At 33.6% G+C, this 27,590-nt stretch overlaps 1 protein-coding gene across 1 annotated transcript in view; it reads right to left on the bottom strand.

Moving 5' to 3' along the window:
* The window catches only part of dtn (transmembrane protein 132C dtn), a 520,213-nt gene that overhangs the window by 410,171 nt on the left and 82,452 nt on the right, over positions 1 to 27,590 (bottom strand). The window contains exon 2 of the mRNA XM_069848687.1: positions 9,437 to 9,601. Coding sequence (XP_069704788.1) covers positions 9,437 to 9,601 — 165 coding nt within the window. The remainder of the gene's footprint in view (positions 1 to 9,436; positions 9,602 to 27,590) is intronic.

The following is a 27,590-nucleotide window of genomic DNA, read 5'->3' as shown; positions in this document are numbered from 1 at the left end:
CAACTCACTCACTGCACTGGAACTACGACACATTTCACTGATTCTATACTGTCCTTCCTTAAGGAGTTTCAAGAATAATTTAAAAAGTTGTGTATCAAGTGAAAATTAAAATTAAGGTGACATTTAACGTTTAATTTTTTAAGGTGACATGTATTTATTTAGCCTGACGAGTTACTTCCTTGGTTTGAATTGTAAATTATTTAAAAATAGCGTGTAAGAGGGCCTTAGACTAGAAATGTTTAGTTTAAATGTAGTTCTGTTTATAAGTACAGTATGCATAAGGGTGTAATTATTTGACTTATTTGAACTGTTGTATCAGTGAAGCGAGGTGAGTCAGTGGAGTTATGGTTTTACAGTGCAGTGAATAGTTCCGATCAGTGATAATTTATAGCGTCAATGAAATGTGTTCTATAGTGTCAGTGAAATGTGTCCTAAAGTGTCAGTGAAATGCGTCATAGTGCCACCACAGTGAGTGAGATGAGAATAAAATGAAAGACTATTGAAACTTATGTAGGGCCTATACATAATTATGTAGGTTGTAATGAAAAATTAGGTATTTTATTTATGTTTTATTATTATTGTGTTAAATTACATTGTGTATTCTTATTTATTGTGTATAAAATTGTATTGTGTATTGTGTAATTGTATTGTGTATTGTAAATTTATTGTGTATTGCTTATCATTTTTTTTTGGTGTATTGTTTATATTGTGTATACCACTGCCACCGGGTGCTTGCCCACTTGCAGTGTAAATAAATACATACATACATTTCACTAACACTTCAAAAACATTTCACTGTTCAAATACTTTGCACTGCCACTATAAACTATAAAGCTTCACTGACACGAACTCTTTTCACTTACTCAACACACTTCACTGACACAACATAATTCTTCACTGATAGAACACTTCAATAACAAAATATCAATGACACCCTTTAAATACTGTGTATAATTATCGTCTATTAGTAAAGTCCTTAAGCCTATTTTAAATACATTTTTGGTTGTTGGTAAAGCCTTTAGTAAGTCTGCAGGTAAAGCATTCCAGTCCCTGATAGTACGATTGAGAAAACAAAACTTTCTAGTGTCCGTCCTCTGTCTTCTTTCCCTCAATTTATAAGAGTGGTAGTTCCTTGAAGAGTAATTTGACAGCTGCAACCTATTTTTTATTTCTCTCCGGGCAGGCTCACCTCTGTATGTTTTGAACAGTACGCATAATCGAATTCTCGTTCTCCTGTCCGTGAGTGTGTCCCATTTTAATGGTGAATTTTTCGACAATACTTGAGAGCCCGTTTTTTTAATCTTTTCCAGTGTCTTAATATGTTCTAGTCCGTAAGAATCCCAACATGCAGCACCATATTCCATTACTGGGCGTACTAGTGATTTATATGCAATCTCTTTGGATTTATCAGAGCCTTTTCTTAGTACCCTCATCACAAAGTGTAACGCTCTCCACGCTTTTCCCGCTGCATCTGTAACGTGTTCCCCCCAGCCAAGATCGCTGCTAAGTGTTATTCCGAGGTATTTTCATTTGTTAACTTCCGGAATGGTTTCACCCCCTAACGTATACGATGCGATTATTTTATTTCTTTTCCTTGTAAAGCGAGTATTTTAATATCCATACAGATGAGTAGTATTTCTGGGGAAGCAACATAATGTTGTCTAGGACAGACGAAGATATATTACAACTTGAAATTTATATTACTGTTTTGGGCAAAATAGATAACAAGTTTTGCAAGAAACTTACTTGTACGTTGTGTCATTATTTCCATCAACTTATAGGTGTAGTGAACCAGGCTTATCTGACATGAACAATATAAAACACTATGAGACAAGTCTATTGGTGTTGTTACTACCAGTAGACCACGGCATCTTAAGCGGCGGTTTCCAAGAGCCAAGTGCGTGAAATTCTGTCGACGCTTGCGGTATACAGCGTCAACTGCTTTTTTATAACAGCGTGTCATTGTGTCGTTTTAATTCAAGATGGCTGACAACTTGAATCTAGCAGTTGTTTGCTAGAACATGATGCAGATATAGAGAAAATAGTAATAATAATAATAATAATAATAATAATAATAATAATAATAATAATAATAATATCATTTTTATTAATTATAGTAACTTATTATTTTTAATCTTGTTATTTATTGTAGAAACAGTAGCGATAAGTACATTTTATTATGTATAAATATATGTTTCTGTTAATTATGTCAAAATGAACTTGCAGAAATTAAAAGAGTTACCATTAAATAATCTCGCATAATAGGTATTCGGTTATCTGATTTAACAAAGGAAATTAATGAAGGAGCAATGTGAAAAATCCAGAAAGTGGTTAATACTATATATTTTATTTGAAATTAACCATAACTATTTCTCACTATATGGAAAAAAAAATATATATATATATATTTTTAATTTTGTGCTAAATTAAACAGCCAGGATAACCTACCAAAATATTAGGTAATGCGAAACGAACAATTAAGTTACAGTAAACTTACTAGGTTTTCCCAGTCATCTGCCACACATTCTCTTTTACCGTCATATTTTTATATTTATTTTTCGACAAATTATATAATCATATATAAATTATTCCGTACCAAATTTATCAATTTTTCACCCATATCGTTGCTGATTATGTCTCGTGACCAGAATATTGTACGAAATGGAACTATAAAAATTGGAGATTTATCTTTCGAAGGGGTGGAAAAATTCAAATATCTTGGAGCAACCATAACAAATATAAATGACACTCGGGAAGAAATTAAACTCAGAATAAATATGGGAAATGCGTGTTATTATTCGGTTGAGAAGCTTTTGTCATCTAGTCTTCTGTCAAAAAATCTGAAAGTTAGAATTTATAAAACAGTTATATGGCCGGTTGTTCTCTATGGTTGTGAAACTTGGACTCGCACTTTGAGAGAGGAACAGAGATTAAGGGTGTTTGAGAATTCTTAGGAAAATATTTGGGGCTAAGAAGGATGAAGTTACAGGAGAATGGAGAAAGTTACACAAAGCAGAGCTGCACGCATTGTATTCTTCACCTGACATAATTAGGAACATAAAATCCAGACGTTTGAGATGGGCAGAGCATGTAGCACGTATGGGCGATTCCAGAAATGCATATATAGTGTTAGTTGGGAGGCCGGTGGGAAAAAGACCTTTGGGGAGGCCGAGAAGTAGGTGGGAAGATAATATTAAAATGGCTTTGAGGGAGGCGGGATATGATGGTAGAGACTGGATTAATCTTCCTCAGGATAGGGACCAATGGCGGGCTTATATGAGGGCGGAATTGAACCTCCGGGTTCCTTAAAAACCAGTAAGTAAGTAAGTAAGTATCGTTGCTGAACTTAGATGCCATTTTTGTAACAATCCCGCCGTCAGATGCCGGAACAGTTGCCGGCTATTATAGCGATCCGTGACGCAATCTCATGCAGACAGAGTGTGTGCAGCGGCGTGCCATATTATAAACCATCATAACCAACGAGTTAAGGCTGGTTCACAATAAACCGGGAACGGAAACGAGAACGAGAACGTAAACAATGTTAAATACATTTATTTTAACACTAGCCGTACCCGTGCGCTCCGCTGCACCTGTTAGAAATAAATATAAACTAATTACACAATTAAAATAGGACGTTTGATCCAGGGAACAACTTTTACAACAGCGCAAGATAATCTGCTTCGCGCATTACCCAATTTTTTGCATTGCATTTATTGCATATGTATTTTATGTATTTTAACACGATTCAATTGAGCATAGTTAAAATTTGAATTATAAAATAATGGATTGCTAAGCTAACGTACTATTACTGCATACTAAATCAATACACTCTCGTTGTTCGTTAATTCTCTGAGATTAAAATGAGTGTACATAAATATTATTTTAAGAAATACAGAAAACGAATGTACAAAATAGCCTATCAAATTTTCTGTGCATAAGAAGCTATTTTAATCTTACCTGTCCTCGATTTACTCAGACGTTGCTGTAATAACATTATAGCATTATGTCCATCTAGAGAAACTACACTTCCCAATGGTGAAATAATAATTAATTATACAAATCGGTTAATTTAGCTTCTGATATTACTTCATACAAACACAGAAACATTCTCTGTAGGTTATGTTTAATAGCTTTCGATTGTTGATGTCCAAGGCCCCTGTTTCGATTGTTGTTGTCGAAGGCCCCTTATAGACGAAGTCATTTGTTCTTAATTCATTGCACCATCTTAGATGGCGTTATTTTAATTTTAAAACTCATTTATCTAATTAAATATCAGTCCTATCAAACTTTTTCAAGGAATAAAACTTATCGAAAATCATTTTTAAAGAAACTTTTGCTATGTAACATTTTTCACAAAAATCAATAATAAGCGAGATATTTCGATTTATTTAATTCAGGCCCCCTTATAAGCCCCCTTTTAAATAATGTATTTTGAATGCCATATAACCTAAATTCTAAGTTACAACGAACTTAATTTTTATTCCAATTTTCATATAAATCGGTTCAGCCATTATCGCGTGAAAAGGTAACAAACATACAGACAGACATACAAACAAAAATTTCAAAAATGCGATTTTCGGTTTCAGGGTGGTTAATTATATATGTTAGGACCAATTATTTTTGGAAAATCGAAAATTACCAGAAAAATTTCGGCTACAGATTTATTATTAGGTCGACCTGGTTGGCAAGTTGGTATAGCGCTGGCCTTCTATGCCCAAGGTTGCGGGTTCGATCCCGGGCCAGGTCGATGGCATTTAAGTGTGTTTAAATGCGACAGGCTCATGTCAGTAGATTTACTGACATGTAAAAGAACTCCTGCGGGACAAAATTCCGGCACATCCGGCGACGCTGATATAACCTCTGCAGTTGCGAGCGTCGTTAAATAAAACATAACATTTTAACATTTTCATTATTAGTATAGATTTTTTCTGTTCTCATTCTAGTCGTCATTTCCGTTCCCGGTTTATTGTGAATCAGCCTTTAGAAATCCGACTCGTTGATCATAACGTAGTGACTGCTTGGAAACGAAATTCCGTCCCCGCATTACCTGGCGGGACAAGCATAGGTCTTGGATGCCACCGCTTTAGAGCCGCAGTAGCAGACGAAACGTCGCATAGTATCAACAGCCCAGTAGACCTCGGCATTTTAGCTCATTCTGCGATTAGTTTATGTGGGTTTGGTTCAAGAACCGGAGTCTGCGAGCAGGTCGCCGCGTATCAGTTTCTCTAGAATCTATTCACCCAGTTATTTCTTTGACTCGTGTAGCGGAAAGTAATTTCAGTAGTGTATTACAACTTACTCCAACGACATGAATTGAATAAGAATCTGGGTGACCATTTAACAGTATGCAGAGAATCACAGTGACAGCCTTTATCTAATCGTGTTTCGAATCTGCGATCTTTATTTCCATGCAAAATTAAATCAGTGCTTCTTAGCCATTGAGGCAAGCTGTACATATAGCAAGAATATTTTCATATCAACACTGGAATGTGAAGTAACGTAAGTCAGAATAACTTAATATATCATCCTGACGTTTAAAATTGTACAAGCATCACAAACGTTGAAATGAACAATACAAATGTTCTGTTACTTCAGCGCTGAAAGCTAGAATGAGGTGAGAACTCAAGATGAGAAGAAAAATGTCTTGTACGTTGCCAGGTTACATTATAATGAAATAAAAATGAAGATAACAAAAGAGTTACCACAGGAAAGGGGAAAAATAAACAAGGAAGATATAAATATAGAAAGTGAGGGTAGAAAATGCATAAAGAGAAAGTTGCGAGGAAAAGAGTCGGAGAGGAAGGTTTTATGTCTGAGAGATGCGCGATAAAGCCTGTTAGCTGCTGGGTTGGCTTGTATGTAATGCCTGCGTTGTTGGAATAAAATTCCTCTCTTCTATGGACTTACAATTGCAAAGAAAATATTTTACGTAGATTACTGTGACAATTCCTCTGTTTTGTTTAAAACAAAAATATGAAGTCAATCAGGTGGAACATTTTGATATCTGCTAGTCTTGGGGATGTCATCAACTGAATATTTGAGTAATTATTATTTAAGTCAAATGCTCCAATTTTTCAGTTCTACAACATGTCTTTTGTTTTCAATACAGACAGTGAGAATTCACTTTGTTTAACCCTCGACACTTACCTGGGGTCTTTTCTGACCCCAAACCACATTTTATTGTAAATATCTACATCCATATACATTGAAACGTTTCAGTAACCTAGACAGATGCTGTCCTTGGTTATTTTAGTTTCCTTTACAATAAAAAATTATTATTTCATAATTATATATTAATTATTTTTTCATGTTTATTGCTTTGGTTCATGGATGACCCCAGCTTTATTTTCTAGTTAGAATTATTTTGCAGTGATAGTGTTTTGTTGTAAACATATTGCTTGTTGGACAAAATGTTTGCGTAGGTTTTATGTATCTTCAATTTAGCATTCATATAGGCACTGTAAAAGTTTGCTTGACTAGCAGAAGTAAATTTAATAGCCATATTGGAAATCCGATAAGCTGCTTTATTAAGTTAAACACAAGGTCCGTCTATGCTTATGTGTTTGGAACAATTAACTAGAAGTTATTTGTACACATTTTGTTTAATGAATATTTAACGTTGATGTAATCTATCAACAGAACCGAGGCCTGGCCCATTGTCTGGCTTACTAGCAGAAATTTTCTTGCAGGATTTAGAAAATAAAAATGTGCACAATCTTTCAGATCAATATAACATTTCCACATATCTCATTTATGTTGATGGTACTTTACTTTTCTACGAAAGTGATAACAATATTGATAACAGTATTACCAACTCCTTTAACCAAATGCATCCAATCGTAACATTTACTTTCGAAACAGCCATAAATTGCTGTGTAAATTTTTTGGACTTACGAATTTTTATAAAGAACTCTAAAATAAATGTTGACATTTTTATGAAATCCACTTCCATCGACCATTCTATTCATAATCATTCCAATCATCCTGAGATACATAAATTCAGTAAATTTGGGTTCCTTGTCGATAGAATGTTAACTGTTCCCTTAAATAAAGCCCGTTACAATAAAAAATACTAATATATAGTTAATTTAGCGAAAACCAATGGTTTCAGTAAACACGCAATAGAGAATTTACTCAAGAAACGTAAAAATAAATTTTCCCACAATAAACATACTATAATTGCATCAAATTCATCTACACCTAAGAAAACATGGATTAGCATGACATTTTGGTAAAGTATCGAACCAACTTCATAATTTCTTAAAAAAATATGGTATAGATGTTTCGAACAGTAACGCATATATAGGTAAGCACTGTAGATACGTTAACAGAAAACTACAATTCCACTCACACAGAATTTGTGTGCACTCGATGTGGGTTTCTGGGTCTTGTCAGCCCACTCGAGTTATGTGGTTACAAATGGAAAAATTGAGACGGCGTCGGGTGAAGTTCCTAGGTAGCTCAGTTGGTTAGAGCGTTGATGCATTCATACAAAGGTTCTGGGAGCGATACACGAACCCAGAACAGTAGTAGTAGTAGGGTTTAAGAAGGGTGCGTCAGCTACTATGGCTATTTGCGCCCTTATCTAAAATTCTTAATGTAACAAATACATAAATAATATAATAATCAGAGTGCTAAAAGAACTAAAAAGCGTTGTCACGATAGAACGAGGTACACAAATGCAGTATACATAAGGCGATTTCTGCAGAATCATAAAAGTGAGCAATTCTACCACACTACGTGATATTCAAAACGAACAAATAAAACAATAAAACTAAGGCCACCAGAGATAACTTGTGAAAAAAACCCAGAACAAATTTTCTCTTGAATTGTATAATATAATTGTACAATATTTTAAATGAATGTAATTATTGCTGGCAATTAATTCAAGTTTACATTGTAATTTAATTTCCAAAATGATAGAAGCAAGTATTGATCGTTTGGATGTAAATGGATACTTAATCCATTAATTTTATTACACAAAAGATTAATAAACATTTGTCTAACCAAAAATATGGATTATCCAACAAATTTAATATAAGCCTATACACATTAAGAAGCATTAACTATTGAAGAAGTTTATAAATATAGTTTTCTAACTTACTACCACAGAAATCAAATAAAACATAAATCTAATCGACATCAATATTCGAAGACAAAAGTCTACTTTCCCATTAACTGAGCCTAAATGTCATACAAGTGCAGCTCTTAAACATGGCGCTAGTTTCAGCCCAAGACTTTATAATAAAATTACAAACCATTTTCCAAATTTGAAATATTCTAAAGTTGAAGCTTTTAAAAATAAATTTATAAAATTATTCGTGATATATAATATTAACATATGTGTGTATTTTTTACCTTTTATTTCTGTCGACTATGTTTTTATTGAATATCACTGGCTTCTGTCTGATTGTCAATTTATATTAAATATGTTTTTTCTATCTTTTTTTCTTTCTTCTTTTCTTTTCCCTTGTGTGTTATTTATTGGTTTGAATTAAGTTACTTACTGTATTTAGTAAACTGTCCTTGTAAATTTTATGTTATATTATTGGCTAAGACCACACCGTACACGAGCCTGGCTCTTACGGTAGTGGCTAGAAACATTTTTGTTTTATAATTTTAATTTGTACTCACTAGCTAGCTAGTTAAATAAATAAATAAATAAATAAATAAACAAGTAACTAAGTAAATAAATAGGTAAGTAAGTAAGTAAATAAGTAAGTAGATAGATAGATGGATGGATGGATGGATGGATGGATGGATGAATGGATGGATGGATGGATAGATAGATAGATAGATAGATAGATAGATAGATAGATAGATAGATAGATAGATAGATAGATAGATAGATAGATAGATAGATAGATAGATAGATAGATAGATAGATAGATAGACAGATAGACAGACAGACAGACAGACAGACAGACAGACAGACAGACAGACAGACAGACAGACAGACAGACAGACAGACAGACAGACAGATAGATAGATAGATAGATAGATAGATAGATAGATAGATAAATGAGTAATTAGTGAATGAATAAATAAGTAAATAAATAAATATGTATATAAGTAAATAATAAATGAGTAAATAAATAAATAAGTAAATAAGTAAGTAACTAAATACATAAATAAATAAATAAGTAGATAAGTAAATAAGTAAAAAAAAATTCTTTAAAAAAGTGAAAAGCATAATAAGAAAGTAGACAATGTTCCGTACTTTTTTTATTAAATCTAACAGTCTGCATTTTTCGGTTTGAACAATTTTAAATCAGAATTACTTATGTAGGTTAGTTTATCCAGAGTCAGAATGTGGTTTCACTTTCATACAGCAGCTAACTCTCATTACACTCCCCAGGATTAAACGGAGAATAATACAAATAAATTGCTGTGCGGAGTCCACGAACAAACAAGGCTGAATTCCCAGCGCTCTTACCTTGGCAAAGGCTTCTGCTGCCCGGCCTGCTGGTCGGCGTTGTTTTCGCGGCGGATCGCCGTGGCCGTGGCTACAGTGTGCCTAGGGTTGAGATCCACGCTCACATTCCACTGGTCGGTGCTCGCATCCGCTCCCAGCAACCGCAAGCCGCTCTTTACCCGGGCCCTGCGGAAGATTAAAAGCGTACAGATTGCGGTCACATACCTACAAACTCGGCTACGTATAACAAAAGGCTTACAAAATACTTGACAGAAAATTGCTTTGGTAATGTAATACCCACATTACACTATTGCATTCTCAAATGCAATGAAAGGAGATTCGGATTACGAGGTATGTGGCTGTAAAAATGCTTAGCGTAAGAGGGGAGGTTTCCCCTTTCAACAAAGAGCTACTTGAGGCTGAGTTAATCTAGCGGTCTTTTAAGAGACCTCGCGCCAAATACAAACAAGTGGCTGTATTCGAGGCTTTAAATCGTGTAGTCTACCTACTTCAGTAGAGTTTCTTGTTCTTTTTCATCCCAGTTTTTCTCATAATTTCATCGGTTCTTGGACCTTCACTTTTTACACTTTACATCAGGCATGTCAATTGATGCCCACAGGAGCAAGCGCGCGCTTTAGAGCCCAGGAGAGCCTGAGCGGAAAGGAAAGAGACAGACGAAAGAGGTGGTTTATGACGCTTGGTCGAGCTATATTCAGGGATGGCCAGCACTGATTCAATAGATAAAGGGAAGAGAACTTATTAAAACTGTATCCATGTTAATTTTTAGACTTTCCTCAAAAGTATAAGTGCATTATAGGAATGTAAGTTTTAATTTTAATGCTCATTTTTCACAAGTTTGATTTTTCTATTCAAAAGAAATATTTTCTCAAATTTTCGTATAGAAAAGTGAAATTTTCAGGTATAGGCCTATTTATTTAGTAGCCTTACAGAATGTTTTCGTAAATCTAATATACCTTATATACGTATTATTGAAGGTAGTGTATTGAAGATTTTGAAAATATTCGCATGGAAATTGTTTGTAAGGAAATGAATTAACAAAGCAATTACTGTTACATCATAAGCAAAAGATACGTGCCCAAGTGTTGTAAAAATGTCAGCTCTATAGCTTCAGCAGATTTCGAGAAAATAATTTAATATTCTGGTGATAGGAAGTTGCTCACAAATATCACCTTAAAAGCATAATGCGAAAAGAGTTTTGTTATGTAATATTAGTTACCTTTAAACAGATACATTACCTAGGTACTGTAATATTGTTTTGATAAGTTGAATGATTAAAATTGTAAGGATAAAGATACCATCAATATAAATTCTAACTTTTCATGTCATACACAATTTCTTTCCTTGGAATATCACTTTCTTTATGAAAGATGTGTTTCATCCACTTAATACAGTATAATATTATACTACTATGGAATTTAAGTGAATATTTCTTCTTAACTCTCTATTATGTTATTAAGATTTAAAACACAAGTGCAATATTAAGAAATCAGCGTTACTATTTTTGTTTTACAGACAATATAGATAATATTAAACAGAAAGAAGACATATAAAAATAACGACATAAAATTTCACGTTCCGTTTGAAGTTTGTGCACCACTGTTTTCTTAATCCAACAGGTTGCTTGTTCATATACACAACCCTTCCTCTTTCCATACTTAGCGCTTGCTGCTCGCGCACGACGTCAAGGTCAGAAAAATGCGCTTCCTTTGACATCACTGCTTTACATAAACGACGCAACAAAGATCTTAAAATATTCTAAACACCACCTATACGCTGACGACTTACAACTTTACATTCATTCCCGAGCTTGTACAATCAATGAATCCGTGATCAGAATTAATGAAGATCTAGCATCTGTAGCTCAATTGGCGCAAAAATTTGGACTCAGAATAAATCCAGACAAATCACAAGATAGAATAATGGACCAGCAACGAGCATTATACAAAATAGATCTAGCCACTGTATCAAACACAAAAATAAATAATACCTCAATTACATATAATAAGACAGTAAAAAATTTAGGGGTATATTTAGATTCAAATTTAAATTTTCAAAGTCAAGAGACCTACATATGTAAGAAAACGTTTTCCATAATTCATTCCCTGAGACACTTAACCAAAGTTTTACCTCTCAGCCTTAAAAAGAACCTGATCCAAACTTTAGTGATGCCCCACTTCGATTATTGCGATTCTCTATTCAGGAATCTAAATACTGATCTTGCCCATAGACTACAGCGTGTTCACAATATCTGCGTTCGTTTCGTTTGTAACATTAGAAAATTCGATCATATAACACCGTCACTAGAATTGTTGTCTTGGAGTCTACTTAAAGAAAGAAGATTCTTCAACTCTCTCTTATTACTATTTAAAATCATCCACACCTCCACACCCTCTTACCTAGCATCTCGTTTTGTTTACCTTTCACTACCTCGAACCCGGAACATGTACCTTCTCTCTATTCCTCTGCACAGAACATCCTTCTACTCATCATCTTTCAGCATATCTATTCCACGCCTCTGAAACTTCCTGACCATGTCAGAGGCTGTCGGACAATATCAAAATTCAAATTTAAATTAAAAAATCGCATTCTAGTTCATGGAATTGCTTGTTGAACACCTGTCAGGTTGCGCAACTTCGGCTTAACCCATGATATAGTAAATATTGCAACTATGCTGTTGTAAAATTGACAATTAATATGTAATGTATTTATTATAATTATTATTATTATTATTATTATTATTATTATTATTATTATTATCAGTTATCACTACTACCATTGCTATCTCTGTTTTCTTTCTTTTTTTCTTGTATTAGCTCGATGAGAGCTCTATAGAGTTCTTTTGACCCTGTTGATACTCTATAGGGCTTTAATTTAATTTGTATTATTTTAACCAGAGTCTGTATTCCTTTTTTGTATTTATATGTGCTATCTGGTGGGATGGAAGAGAAGGCTTATGGCCTTAATCCTGTCAGATTAAATACATAAATAAAAATGTCAAAAAAAATTTAAGGTACCTATGGGCCCTGTTGCATGATTTTACTATTATTATTAGATTAAATTTACAAGTTACAAATCACTAATACTAATAATAATTAGTAACCGTGTTTTGTTCCGAAGGCCACAAGATTAAGACGTGTTACTGGAGTTTTTTAAGTAGACGACCCGCGTGCATCTAGAAAGCGAAGTACTTGACTGACGGCTCACGCGACTCTTTTTCGTAAAGAGGGGCACAATAAAACATGAATCATTTTAGCAATAATTATTATATTAATATTTTCAATTTAAATTGCTTAGACTATGCTATGTACACTACAATATGATATTTTTATTTTATTTTTAGGCTATAATAAAGAAATGAAAGTTAATTGTGGTCTAAGAAAAGGATGCAGTTTATCTCCGCATATATATGGATGAAATTTTGAGTGAAATAAATGGGAAATTACCTTCAGGAATTAGAATTAATTAGGAATAAGACAATGTATATGCTACTCTACGCTGATGATATTACAATAATACAAGAAACAGAAAATGATTTGCAGAAAAATGTTTTACAATTGCGAAATGTGTTAGAAAAATATGGACTTAAAGTTTGAACTAATAAAACGAAAATAATGGCCTTATCATTGTTCCGTATTCTCTCCGCAATCATATTGTATTTTTCATTTAATCTCTGCTTTGTATTCTGGATCCTAGTGGTCAGCCGTAGATTTCGGCTAGATGTTCCAAATTGTGAAATTTGTTGTTGTTGTTATTGTATAGATCCAAAGAAGTAATAAGTGATATAGTACTGGGACAAGTATAGAAATTTAACTACCTAGGATGTAATATAACGTATCAATGTAATCAAGATCTAAATAATAAATTAAGTAACTTCTAGAACAATTGAAGGGTTCAGAACCTTAGTGGGCCAAGCGCCATTTATTAAAAACGGAGAAACTAAGGTTTAAAGTTAAGTGAATACCATAGTTTAATGTAGAGTGATATGTCACATAGTTTTAATATGCATACTTTATATTACTCGCTATATGTTTAATTAAATTATAATAATAACAACAACTTAATTTTAACCTTTGTTTTCTTCGCTTTTCATTTATGGCGCTTGGCCCACTATGGCTCTGAACCCTTCAATTGTGGAATATTAGCAAGAAAAAAAGAAAAAACAAGAAAGGAAACTAATTTGAAATTTTACTCGGTAAATATTGCGAGAAGGATAGTAAATTTTGTCCATATCGATAGAAAATCTAATGAAGAATCATTTATCCCTCTAGCGTATTTCAATAGCGTGGACGGTTTTCGTGTAAATTTAATTTAAAATCCTCTAATTTCAAACCACTGAACATTGCGAGCCGATTGTAGCGTCGTAGCGAGAAAGGGAGGTTCGCATACAGAGACAGACCTGAGTTCGCTGACCTCTTACATCTGCATTGCGAGAAGAAAAAAAAAGACTGTGTTGCGGCGATGTTGCCAGACTGCTGAAAATTCTAACTAAATTTTGTAATTAACCTGTGTTTAATCACAACGTAATATAGGCTTTCTATTCCTTTACGTGTAATCCTATCGTCCCTTTCTATCTACTTGACTATATTTTAACTTCCACCCTTTATGTTTTTGTAAATATGTAAAAATTTACAATTTTGCTAATTTTTTCTTTCTTTTGGAGAAGAAAATTGTTTTATATGAAACATTTCATAGCGTATTTTGGGAAGCCATTGATTTAATTTCTAATATCATCAGTCAATTTAAGACAGACAGATGATGATAAGTAATTGAGAGAATTTTAGTAATATAACGTAATATAGGTTTTCTACTCCTTTAAGTGTAACTCTATCGTCCTTTTCTATCTACTGGACTATATTTTAACTTCCACCCTTTATGATTTTGTAAACATGTAAAAATGTACAATTTTGCTAGTTTTTTCTTTCTTTTGGAGAAGAAAATTGTTTTATATGAAACATTTCATAGCGTATTTTGGGAAAGCCATTGATTTAATTTCTAATATCATCAGTCAATTTAAGACAGCAGTGTATGATGATGACAAATAGTTGAGAGAATTTTAATAACATAACGTAACTGATAGGCTTAAGGACTTTACTAATAGACGGTAATATATTATACACACTACTTAAAGGGTGTAATTGATGTTTTGTTATTGAAGTGTTGTATCAGTGAAGGAGTGTGTTGTGCCAGTGAAGTGTAAGTGTGTTGTGTAAGTGAAGTGTGTTTGTGTCGGTGAAGTTTTATAGTTTATAGTGGTAGTGCAAAGTATTTGAACAGCGAAATGTTTTTGAAGTGTTAGTGCAATCAGGATAGTATCAGTGAAATGTGTCGTAGTTCCAGTGCAGTGAGTGAGTTGACAGCGAAATGAGTGTAGCGCTGAAAGGTATTTGTGCATGTATGAATAAACATACCATACTAGTGGGTTTTAGTTCGAACTTAGGGTTAAAATACAAATTAGATTTACTTTATATGTTATTTTAAGTGACCGTGTTTCATTTAATTTGGGATGGTCATTATTATTATTATTATTATTATTATTATTATTATTATTATTATTATTATTATTATTATTATTAGTAGTAGTAGTAGTAGTAGTAGTAGTAGTAGTAGTATTAATTATTATTAGTAGTATTAATAATTTGTATGTTTTATTAATTGTATTTATTATTAATTGTCATTATTGAATGTAATTAGTTACCACTGCCACCGGGTATTTACCGTACGCATTTGCAGTGTGAATAAATAAATAAATAAATAAATAAATAAATAAATTACATAGGTCTACATGCATAAATACATACATACATACATACATACATACATACATACATACATACATACATACATACATACATATTTGTCTTCGTTAGAAACCACATACTTATTACGAATCACTCTTTCTGCATTTAAAAATAGTCTTAAGGACTTTAGTAATAGACGGTAATTAAACACAGTATTTAAAGGGTGTAAATGATATTTTGTTATTGTTGTATCAGTGAAGAATTATGCTGTGTCAGTGAAGTGTGTTGTGTAAGTGAAACGTGTTCCTGTCAGTGAAGCTTTATACTTTATAGTGGCAGTGCAAAGTATTTGAACAGTGCAATGTTTTTGAAGTGTTAGTTGAATCAAGATAGAATCAGTGAAATGTGTCGTAGTTCCAGTGCAGTGAGTGAGTTGACAGCGAAATGAGTGTAATGTTGAAAGGTACTTGTGCAGATATGAACATATCATACTCGTGGGTTTTAGTTCGAACTTAGGTTTAAGATACAAATTAGATTTATTTTAAATGTTATTTTAAGTGATCGTGCTTCATTTAATTTAGGATATTTCCTGTTGTTGTTATTATTATTATTATTATTATAAATTATTGTTAGTATTAATTATTAGTATTATTATTAATTGTATTTTAATTAATGAGTTTATTATTGTCATTATTGGGTGTAATTAGTTACCACTGCCACCGGGTATATACCCATTGCAGTGTGAATATCTTCCGATATATCAATTTATTTTCAAAATGTAAGAGCAGACGTCAGAGAAGAAAGAGAGAGCCTATAAAGCAAGCAGAAGATCAAGGGATACTTTTCTACCACCCTGGTTCTACGCGATATGTTTTCGGGCTATCGAGCTGTTGAAAGTTTTGGAGTTTTCCAAAGTTTGTCATAGCCGTCCCTGTCATCGTCTCCGGTCTGGAAGACTCCGGCATTTCCACCCACCCAGCAGATCGAGAAAACATTTTTTCCAAAGTTCAACTTAGAAAGTGCTTGTTAAAGACATAGTCCTAAAGCAAGATCTGGCACAGATTTATAATATAGAGTCGTTCTTTAATGCAATTTCCTGAATGCTAGTTAGGCAACCTGCACTATTTTCCGTGCTAAAGGCATAGGGAACACTTTATTCTACTTTATGTTAGGATTAACCGAAGGGTAACAGTTGAGGGTTTGTACATAAGACCAAGCTTTTTAGAAAACCACAGACTTGGGGAACACGATTTCCGACTTAACACCCAAACAAACAACAACAAAAACTAAAAAAAAAAAAAAAAAATGCAAACAAAAGAGAGAAGATTTCTTCTTATTTTCAAACTTCATCCTTCTTCTCACTTCTTCTTGGAAACTACTTTACAGTCAGCCATGGAAGTTTTGTTTTAAACTTATTACTAAAAGTTTTGAAGAAGAGAAGTTTTATAATTAAGACTGATTTAAAAGGCTTGCTAGAGCAAGTGGTCGGGATCTTATAAGATTAGGGGTTCAATTCCGGGAATTATCGAGGGATTTTCCTCATCTCAACTTGTTTCCAAATATCTTGAGGTTCATCATCACAATGTTATTTGTGTAGCTACATTGTGACTATGCCCAACGAGTTCTTTCGTTCTCAAAAGATATTTTTCCGCACTGCTCTAAGACTTTCAATATTATCTTTGTTTTGAGTTAAGTAGCATTTATAAATCCCACTTTCATTTATCTCTAACGTGTATAATCAAGTTACAAGAAGTTCTAAATGGATGAATAGTCTACATTCGTTGAATGAAAGTGAAAAGTGTTGCAACATAATTATCTACCACACGAGCTTAACAATTAAACAATGAGAAGAATAATATGCTAGTTGATTGAACTACTATCTGACTGTCTTATTGATTTATTAATTGTTGACTAAGAGATCAAATAACTGATTAAATGACTTTCTGACTGACTTATTGCTTTACTAAATTGTTGACTGAGTGATCAAATAACTGATTAAATGACTGTCTCACTGACTTATTAATTTATTAATTATTGACTAAGAGATCAAATAACTGATTAACTGACTGACTTATTGATTTATTATTATTGACTAAGTGATCAAGTAACTGATTAAATGACTATCTGAATGACTTATTGATTTATTAATTATTGACTAAAGATCAAATAACTGATTAAATCACTATCTAACTGATTTATTGATTTATTACTTATTGACTAAGAGATCAAATAACTGATTAAATCACTGTCTAATTGATTTATTGATTTATTAATTATTGACTAAGTGATCAAATAACTGATTAAATAACTAGGCCTATCTAACAGATTTATTGATTTATTACTTATTGACTAAGAGATCAAATAACTGATTAAATCACTAATTGATTTATTAATTATTGACTAAGAGATCAAATAACTGATTAAATCACTATCTAACTGATTTATTGATTTATTACTTATTGACTAAGAGATCAAATAACTGATTAAATCACTATCTAATTGATTTATTGATTTATTAATTATTGGCTAAGAGATCAAATAACTGATTAAATCACTATCTAACTGATTTATTGATTTATTACTTATTGACTAAGAGATCAAATAACTGATTAAATCACTATCTAATTGATTTATTGATTTATTAATTATTGGCTAAGAGATCAAATAACTGATTAAATCACTATCTAACTGATTTATTGATTTATTACTTATTGACTAAGAGATCAAATAACTGATTAAATCACTATCTAATTGATTTATTGATTTATTAATTATTGACTAAGAGATCAAATAACTGATTAAATCACTATCTAACTGATTTATTGATTTATTACTTATTGACTAAGAGATCAAATAACTGATTAAATCACTATCTAACTGATTTATTGATTTATTACTTATTGACTAAGAGATCAAATAACTGATTAAATCACTATCTAATTGATTTATTGATTTATTAATTATTGACTACGAGATCAAATAACTGATTAAATCACTATCTAACTGATTTATTGATTTATTACTTATTGACTAAGAGATCAAATAAGTGATTAAATCACTATCTAATTGATTTATTGATTTATTAATTATTGACAAAGTGATCAAATAACTGATTAAATAACTATCTAACATATTTATTGATTTAATAATTATTGACTAAGTGATCAAATAACTGATTAAATAACTATCTCACTGACTTATTGATTTACTAAATTACTGACGAAGAGATCAAGTAAATTATGAAATGCTTATCTGATTGACTTATTGATTTACTAAATTATTGACTGAGTGATAAATAACTGATTAAATGACTATCCTCTGACTTACTGATTTATTAAATTACTGACGAAGAAATCAAGTAAATTATTAAATGCCTATCTGACTGACATTGATTTACTAAATTATTGACTGACAGATCAATTAATAGCTGATTAAATTACTTCTGACTTATTTTTTTTATTTTAGTAGGTTATTTTACGACACTTTATCAACATCTAAGGTTATTTAGCGTCTGAATGAGATTAAGGTAATAATGCTGGTGAAATGAGTCCGTGGTCCAACACCGAAAGTTACCTAACATTTGCTCATATTGGGTTGAGGGAAAACTCCGGAAAAAACCTCAACCAGGTAACTTGTCCCGACCGGGAATCGAACCCGGGCCACCTGGTTTCGCGGCCAGACGCGCTAACCGTTACTCCACAAGTGTGGACACTTCCGATTTATTGCTTAACTAAATTATTGACACTGAGATGTAGTAAATGAGTAACTGAGAACCTAATTGACTTATTTTGTCACTAAATTATTTACTGATAGGTCAGTTCTTGTGACGTATACAGATCATTTTCTCTGTTCAAGAACGTGCTTCAGATAAACACATGAGCTTAAGTGAAGAAAGTTTTGAGAAATTAGTTGTACGTTGTTTCATATTAAATAAAACTATAACGTAATGTAGAAATCAATTTTGACAGTGCATATTTTTTATATTTTTTCGCTTAATTGTGCATGTTTTGATAATGCATGAATGCAGGCATGTTTTAGACCATTTTCGTATAATTTTTTTATCTCTACAATACACCTGTAAAGTATATACCTAGATGTAGTTATGAAACATCCTGTACATTGTAACAAATGAAGTAACATGTTTTATACGAACATTTGTACACAAAAACGAGAGAGTTTGTGTTAGAAAAGTTTATGCAACTCCCTGCGGTATTCAACTGAATAAATATACACATCTGAACAACGAAAACCGCAGGATCCTCTGCGGGGATAAGATGCTGGGCTTTAACCTGATTTATTATAAAACGATGCGAGGTAAAACTCACGATTAAAAAATATAAAAAAGTTGATGAAAATGTTGAGTTTCTAGCCCACGCAGTTTAGACCATGGTGAAGAATTTCTAATTTAGAAGTTCCGATGTGCATTCCAGAGGTCGCGCCTTTGTTGCGCCCACCCCCACGTTGCGTGATCAGTGGCGTAGAATTCTAATGTAATTTACGAGTTATAACAACGAGAGAACGGTCACGGGAAGCCGGCATTCTGGATACTCACGCAAAACACACATTTAGAAAATTCGGGGCTATAAAATCCTTCAAATGTGCATCACGGAGTGAAGATAATTTTACGCATTACACATCTCAACTTCTACATAAATTCTTCTTCTTTTTCTTCTTCTTCTTCTTCTTCTTATTATTATTATTATTATTATTATTATTATTATTATTATTATTATTATTATTATTATTATTATTATGACTCGGTTAAGAGAGAAGTTTTATATGATATTCTTATTGAACTTGGCATTTCCAAGAAACTAGTTAGATTAATTAAAATGTGTCTCAGTGAAACGTACAGCAGAGTTCGAATAGGTCAGTTTCTGTCAGGTCCGTTTCCAATTCACTGTGGGCTAAAGCAAGGAGATGCACTATCATCTTTACTTTTTAACTTTGCTCTAGAATATGCCATTAGGAAAGTTCAGGATAACAGCGAGGGTTTGAAATTGAACGGGTTACATCAGCTGCTTGTCTATGCAGATGACGTGAATATGTTAGGAGAAAATCCACAAACGATTAGGGAAAGCACGGGAATTTTACTGGAAGCAAGTAAAGAGATAGGTTTGGAAGTAAATCCCGAAAAAACAAAATATATGGTTATGTCTCGTGACGAGAATATTGTACGAAATGGAAATATAAAAATTGGAAATTTATCTTTTCAAGAGGTGGGGAAGTTCAAATATCTTGGAGCAACAGTAACAAATATAAATGATACTCGGGAGGAAATTAAACACAGAATAAATATGGGAAATGCGTGTTATTATTCGGTTGAGAAGCTTTTATCATCCAGTCTGCTGTCAAAAAATCTGAAAGTTAGACTTTATATAACAGTTACATTACCGGTTGTTCTGTATGGTTGTGAAACTTGGATTCTCACTTTGAGAGAAGAACATAGGTTAAGGGTGTTTGAGAATAAGGTGCTTAGGAAAATATTTGGGGCTAAGATGGATGAAGTTACAGGAGAATGGAGAAAGTTACACAACACAGAATTGCACGCATTGTATTCTTCACCTGACATTATTAGGAACATTAAATCCAGACGTTTGAGATGGGCAGGGCATGTAGCACGTATGGGCGAATCCAGAAATGCATATAGAGTGTTAGTTGGGAGGCCGGAGGGAAAAATACCTTTAGGAGGCCGAGACGTAGATAGGAAGATAGTATTAAAATGAATTTCAGGGAGGTGGGATATGATGACAGAGAATGGAAAATATTTGGGGCTAAGAGGGATGAAGTTACAGGAGAATGGAGAAAGTTACACGACACAGAACTGCACGCATTGTATTCTTCACCTGACATTATTAGGAACATTAAATCCAGAGGTTTGAGTTGGGCAGGGCATGTAGCACATATGGGCGAATCCAGAAATGCATATAGAGTGTTAGTTGGGAGGCCGGAAGGAAAAAGATCTTTATGGAGGCCGAGACGTAGATGGGAAGATAATATTAAAATGAATTTGAGGGAGGTGGGATATGATGATAGAGAATGGATTAATCTTGCTCAGGACAGGGACCAATAGCGGGCTTATGTGAGGGCGGCAATGAACCTCCGGGTTCCTTAAAAGCCAGTAAGTTAAGTTAAGTTATTATTATTATCATTACTATTATTATTATTATTATTATTATTATTATTATTATTATTATTATTATTATTATTCAGTGTAAGATTGACGCTCCTTTCGAGACAGATCATCAGCTAGGCTTACAGCTGTTGCAGTGTACATTGGCTCTTTCGGATTATACTGAATTACATTTGATAGCCTTTCGTTCGTCACAACTGCAATACATTCTGTATTTTACTGAATCAGGGCGAAACGTTGAGGCATGAAAGTATGGGCGATTCTAAAGCAAAAAGAATATTGCCGAATTTTTTATTTATAAATAACATTAAGATACTTATTAACATGGCAAGGGCATGTTCAAGGAATATCTAGTGTATTGCTACTGCTACTACCACTACCACTATAGCATTTAAACGTTTCATAAATAATTTATCATTCATCGTCGCTTTTACCAAACAATATTTTACGTTTGTTTAACTCCTTCTCATTTCACCATCCAATATGTCATTATTGTGTGTGGTGGAATTTCTTGAAGTCCTGTAAATTTTTTACAAAAAAAAAAAAGGATAAAAACTATTTTTTAAACCTATTGATTACCCTTCTAAATTCTTCTCTCTGAGCTTAAAATCTATAAGATTGAACAATTACGTAAATATACACTATGGAATTAAAAGTATCCGGACACTCCGCAAAACGTGTTTTTATCACGGAAGGCGACACAGTAGTCAGCAGACATGAGACAGCTGTCAGCAGACAGCGCGAGACAGTAGAATGAGACAGTCTGAGGAACTCATGGACTTTCCAGACGGTAAGGTGGTGCTTGTGTAAGAAGTCTGTGCTCGAGATTTCCACTCTCCTAAGCGTCCCTGGTCTACTGATAGTGATGTTATACTCAAGTGGAAACGTGAAGGGAAGTGTTCAACCCAAAATCATGCAGACCGACCATCCATGACTTCCAGAGACCGCCGAGTGTTGAAGAGAGTCGTACAGCGTAATCGTCCAGGAATTGTGTAACATCTGCGGAGTTACAGATCTTACAGTGTTTATAATCCTTTGCCGTAACACTTGAAGATTATCCACTCTGGTGTTGTAGACACTGTCTTTCACGAAAAAAGTCCAACGGTGTAAGATCAGGAGATCGTGGGGGCCATGCAATAGGACCACCGCGACCAATCCATCGTCCTGGGAAATGATTGTGTAAAGCTTCAACGACTGGTCCCCAATAATGAGGGGGAGCTCCGTCTTGCTGGAAGGTGAACCTCTCTGGAATTTGGGGTAGAGCAAAATTTTCAACCATATCACTGTGTTCTCTGTGAAGAAAAAAGGTCCGAACACTTCCGTGGACTTCGTGTGAATGCTTCACGAATGGCTTCGACGTTTTCATCCGACGTCCTCTTCCTACCGCCGCCATCATGTCACTGAAAGGCTCCATTTTTGTGCCACTTAACAATGGTGTGCGTATCAGGAGCTGCACGGCCGTATTTTTGACGAAATCTCCGCTGAACTGTAACCAGAAACTTAACTCTGCTAACCAATAAAAGCACTGAAATTTTTCTTGCGGTGTGAATGGAGCCATTTTGGAAAAACAATCTGTGTATACTCAACAATAGGAAAAACAGGTTCGCCCAATTTCACGACATAAAAACTTGTTGAGTTTCTCTACATTTTATTGCAAGCTGGCCGTATGTAACTTTTATGGATGTCTAGTTAGTTCATTTCTTTATCGGTAGGTTTCATTTCGGGTATTTCCATCAGCAATTTAACCGTCGCTTGACGTGATAGTAGGAGACTTTTAACGGTTTGATGATGGATTCTGGCCGTTATAATGCCGCCTTTATTAGAGTCCCTTATCAATTAGCACGGTTACTTGAGTTGGAAAGGAAACGCACAGGAATGGAGGAAGCGATCTGCCCGACCGCACTGCCGGCTGCAGACTGGGAACAGCGGATTTATTCCGAAGGCTCCGGTTATTCGAATTGCACGTCACAGCTCACTGATCTCTGTGGCACAGTGGCTAAGTCACGTGACAGCAGGACAAAAATCCCCCCATGCATTAAACAACCGACCGTGACGTACATAACAGCCAGAGCACTGGCCCTGGGTCGAACAGGATCATGGATTCGAAACCCGCCTAAGGTACGGATGATCGTCTGTTGTCATGTGCTGTGTTCCTTCCTTATTCCCACAAATTTATTTTCAAACGCTATCACCGGAAATCAGGTCTAGTATTCCGAGTCAATTCAACTAATATACAGGGTGATTGATGAATAGGGCTAGGATTTTGATGACCTATAAATTATGTAAAAATGTCCTAAAACAATGTATTTATGAACTAAAAATCTTTCAAAAATGCCCTAAAAATTAACTTTACATAATTGGCTTAGTAGGAATATTAATATTTAGACTAGTAATTAAATTAAATTCTAATACCAACATTCAAATTTATTTAATTTTACATAATTTTTCTAAGTAGTACACTTTAATTATTTTACCTAATTTAGAGTCATGTAGCCCACCACAAGGGCACTCTTATCCCGAACTAGCAGGTACAGAGAAGTCTATATTGAAGGTGTGGTTGGACTGATCCATTACGTGGGTGTGTACTACGTTAAAATGACAATATTTTTTTTTAGAAAAATGATTAAAATAATATACAAAATAATGGGTGTTAATTGGTAAAAATATGTAGAGAAAATCTCAAAGGAAATAAATAATATTTTATATTAATAATGGGAATTTATGGCCAAAATTAAATGAAAATACCCCAAAAGTGGCCGAATAAAACAAAGAAGAAATGCTCTTATGAGTTGTAAGTGGTAAAAAATGCAAAAATATGCCCTAACAAATATGTTTTAAAACAATCAGTTTATCACATAACATACATACTAAAGCAGCAATGTTTCTGGCTTACTAGAAAAAAGATGCAATTTCATAAAAATCCTAGCCCTATTGATGAATATCGTGCAATACTCTAGTAACTTATTTCTGATAGAGGGATAGGTAGAAATGACAGATTTAAATCCAGTCAATGCTACGATCATTGTTTGGAATTCAGTCTAAGAAAGCATACTGTAGATGTCAATATTACTGTATGTCATGTGTTATGTTCGACAGACACCCGGCATCGCAATCATTGAAGTATCATCCGTGTCTGTATCTCAAAATAATAATAATAATAATAATAATAATAATAATAATAATAATAATAATAATAATAATAATAATAATGCTTTATTTTTTCTGGCATATTTAAGGCTGTGAGGCCTTCTCTTCCACTCAACCAGAGGATAAAAATAAATATATGAAATTAATCAGTAATATGTAAATTCTCGTACATTATCTGTGAAATTCTGCCAAAGTTGAAGTAGTTTTTGGATTCCTCGTCTGAAGAAATCTGTTGGTTTGGAGTAATAGAAGTCGTCAAACATCTTCGTTATCAAACGAAATTCCTTGAAGTTTACTGGCTAAGGGATAAATCTGAGGGCTTAAGATCGGGAGAATATGGTGTATGTGGAATCATCTCCAAACCAAGCACCTGCATAGCTGCTTTCGTCACGTTAGTGGAGTGCGAGCGTTCATTATCATGTTGCAGCAGCACTTAATGTAGTCTTCCCGGTCGTTTTTCTTCAATTGCGGCCGTAAGGCGTCTGAGAAGTTTGCAATAAATGTCAGCAGTTATGGTTACATATCAAGAACTACATAATTTTACTGGAAGACAAGACATAATTACATCTATAAAATCCCGAAGACTGAGGGGCTACGACACCTTATATAGAATGTCGGAGAATAAAATCCCTAAAAGAATGCTGCAAGGAAGAATACATAATAGGAAGAGATTGGGAAGACCAAAATTAAGATGGTTAGACGGAGTTTCAAAGAACTTGGAAACTATGAGAGCAAGAGGATGGGAAGAATTAGAGGCGGATAGATCAAGATGGAAAGCTGTCGTACAAGTGGCCAAAACCCACTCAGGTTGTAGAGCAGTGGTTGCCGAACACCACGAAAGTATGACGTAATAGAAATGCAACCCGCACACCACTATCGCAGGGAGAGGGGTGGAGTGGGTATCTCCTCAGGTAATGCAGCGAATAACAGTGCAGAGATGGACTGTGACCAGAAAACAAAAACAATATAATATTCTTCTACTTATTAACTACACACATCTTTTTCCGTGTTAACTTTTATCCTCCTATTCATTATTTTTGTATTATTAATAAAATAATATATATTTCCTTATTTACCATAAAAAGAATGTGTACTCTACATCAGCAGATATTTGAAATTAGAAAAACGTACCAGGCTGGTCACGAAATTGTAAATTACGCTACATACTTTAAAAAAACGTCGAAGTATTTTACTCCGATTATGACATAGAAGCCGATACTTTTTAATGTTTGTTTATTAATGAAATATTCAAATTACACTACATACGTCGAAAAAAAGTCGAAGTATTTTACTCCGATTAAGAGATAGGAGCCCATAATTTTTCTTTTTCTTTTATTAATGAAATATTTATTTATTTATTTGTTTATTTATTTATTTATTTATTTATTTATTTATTCTGGTGTAGTTAAGGCCATCAGGCCTTCTCTTCCACAACACCAGGAATACAAATACAACAATAGAAATAAACAGAAAAAAAAATACACTATAATATACAAAGCAAAGCTACACAAGAAATAAAGAGAGAGAAAAAAAACACTATAAACAAAGTAAAGCCACACAAAAATATACAGGTTGCAGTCACACAAACTTTAAATGAGTGATTAAATATCATAATTAATTCCATCCCAACTAATTAACTAACATAAACAAGAAACTTGCAATTTTAATCTAGGTTAAAAAAAAAGAAGAAAAAAAACACAAATCAATACTTCTAGCAATACCTAAAAAACATTAACTAAGACAAAATTTTCCAATTTAATTTTGAATTGTGATAAAGTCCGGCAGTCCCTGACATCATTAGGTAACGTATTCCAGAGGCGAGGTATTTCTACAGTATAGGAAGATGAGTATAAAGACGTTCTATGATGAGGGATAGAAAGAAGTGCTTGATGTCGGTTTCGAAGAGTTGTAAGAAATTGAAAGCGCGATAACAGATATTTCGGAGTAGAAGTATGCATGATTCTAAACAGAAGAGACAGTGAATGTATTGTTCTTCGTTCCTTCAGACGCACCCATGAAAGTAACTGGAGGGAAGGTGTTATATGGTCAAATTTACGAATATTGCAGATGAATCGTATGCACACATTATGAACACGTTGTAGTCTCTCAGCTGAGAGTGAACTTACATTAGTTAGCAAGGAATCGCAATAATCAAACTGGGGCATTACAAGCGTCTGAATAAGATTCTTTTTTAGACTAAGTGGTAGAAATTCTTTCATATGAAACAAGGAGTGAAGTTGAGAAAATATTTTTTTGCAAATGTGTCATCATACTTGAGTATTCCAATTTAGATCGCTATCCATAAAAATGCCAAGATTTTTAATGGTTTCACTGTATTTAACAATAATCCCATTCAATATTATATGTGGTATAGTACTACTATCAAGAGTGCTTCGTAGACGATTATGTCCCATTACGATTGCTTGCGATTTCTCTGGATTTAACCTTAATCCAAATTTGTATTCAAATTACAGGTAAGGGCGTGGTAGTCTTTATATCAAGAAGAATAATGACAACGTACATTGTTCTTTTATACATCATTTAAAACTTTACAACAAATTAACTATGTCATATTTTTGCCATCTGCACAAAAGAAATACTTTTACTCCCATGCTCCTTAAAATTAAGTTTTTACATATTATTTTTTTCTGTTTTGGAAAAGACATCGAAACATATTATCCTACACACTTGTAACATCACATGTGTACGTCCGCTGCTGATAGATGTCTTGTCTTATATCGAAGTGAGGGCTGTAAACAGAGGGTGGGGGTATGATGCCATGGTTACGCTTGAGTGGAGGCAGGGGCATGTGTCGCGACACAGCTTTTGGCGATCACTGTTGTAGAGTGAAATAAGAAGCAGTTATGATTACATTCCTGTGAAACGATTCGTAGTGGGCTACAAGACGCCTTATTTATCCCACCAGACGCATAACATCATCTTCTGGGGATTACACTAACTTTTGTACAGGGTGTTGTGCTTTCTCCGATGGCATTTTCCTCGTACACGGCACAAATGTTTCGAGCCGCTTCCGCTGCCCTTGCTCCTGTATTAAATTCAGACAGAAAAAGATGTCGGAAGTGTTATTTTTTTTCCACTTGACCCTCCATCAACTTTAGCCTAAAAATAGCACAAA

Source organism: Periplaneta americana, chromosome 15, assembly GCF_040183065.1.
Source record: "Periplaneta americana isolate PAMFEO1 chromosome 15, P.americana_PAMFEO1_priV1, whole genome shotgun sequence".
Taxonomy (NCBI): Eukaryota; Metazoa; Arthropoda; class Insecta; order Blattodea; family Blattidae; genus Periplaneta; species Periplaneta americana.
The sequence above is the reverse complement of the archived record's forward strand: the minus strand, read 5'-3'. Positions and strand labels throughout refer to the sequence as shown.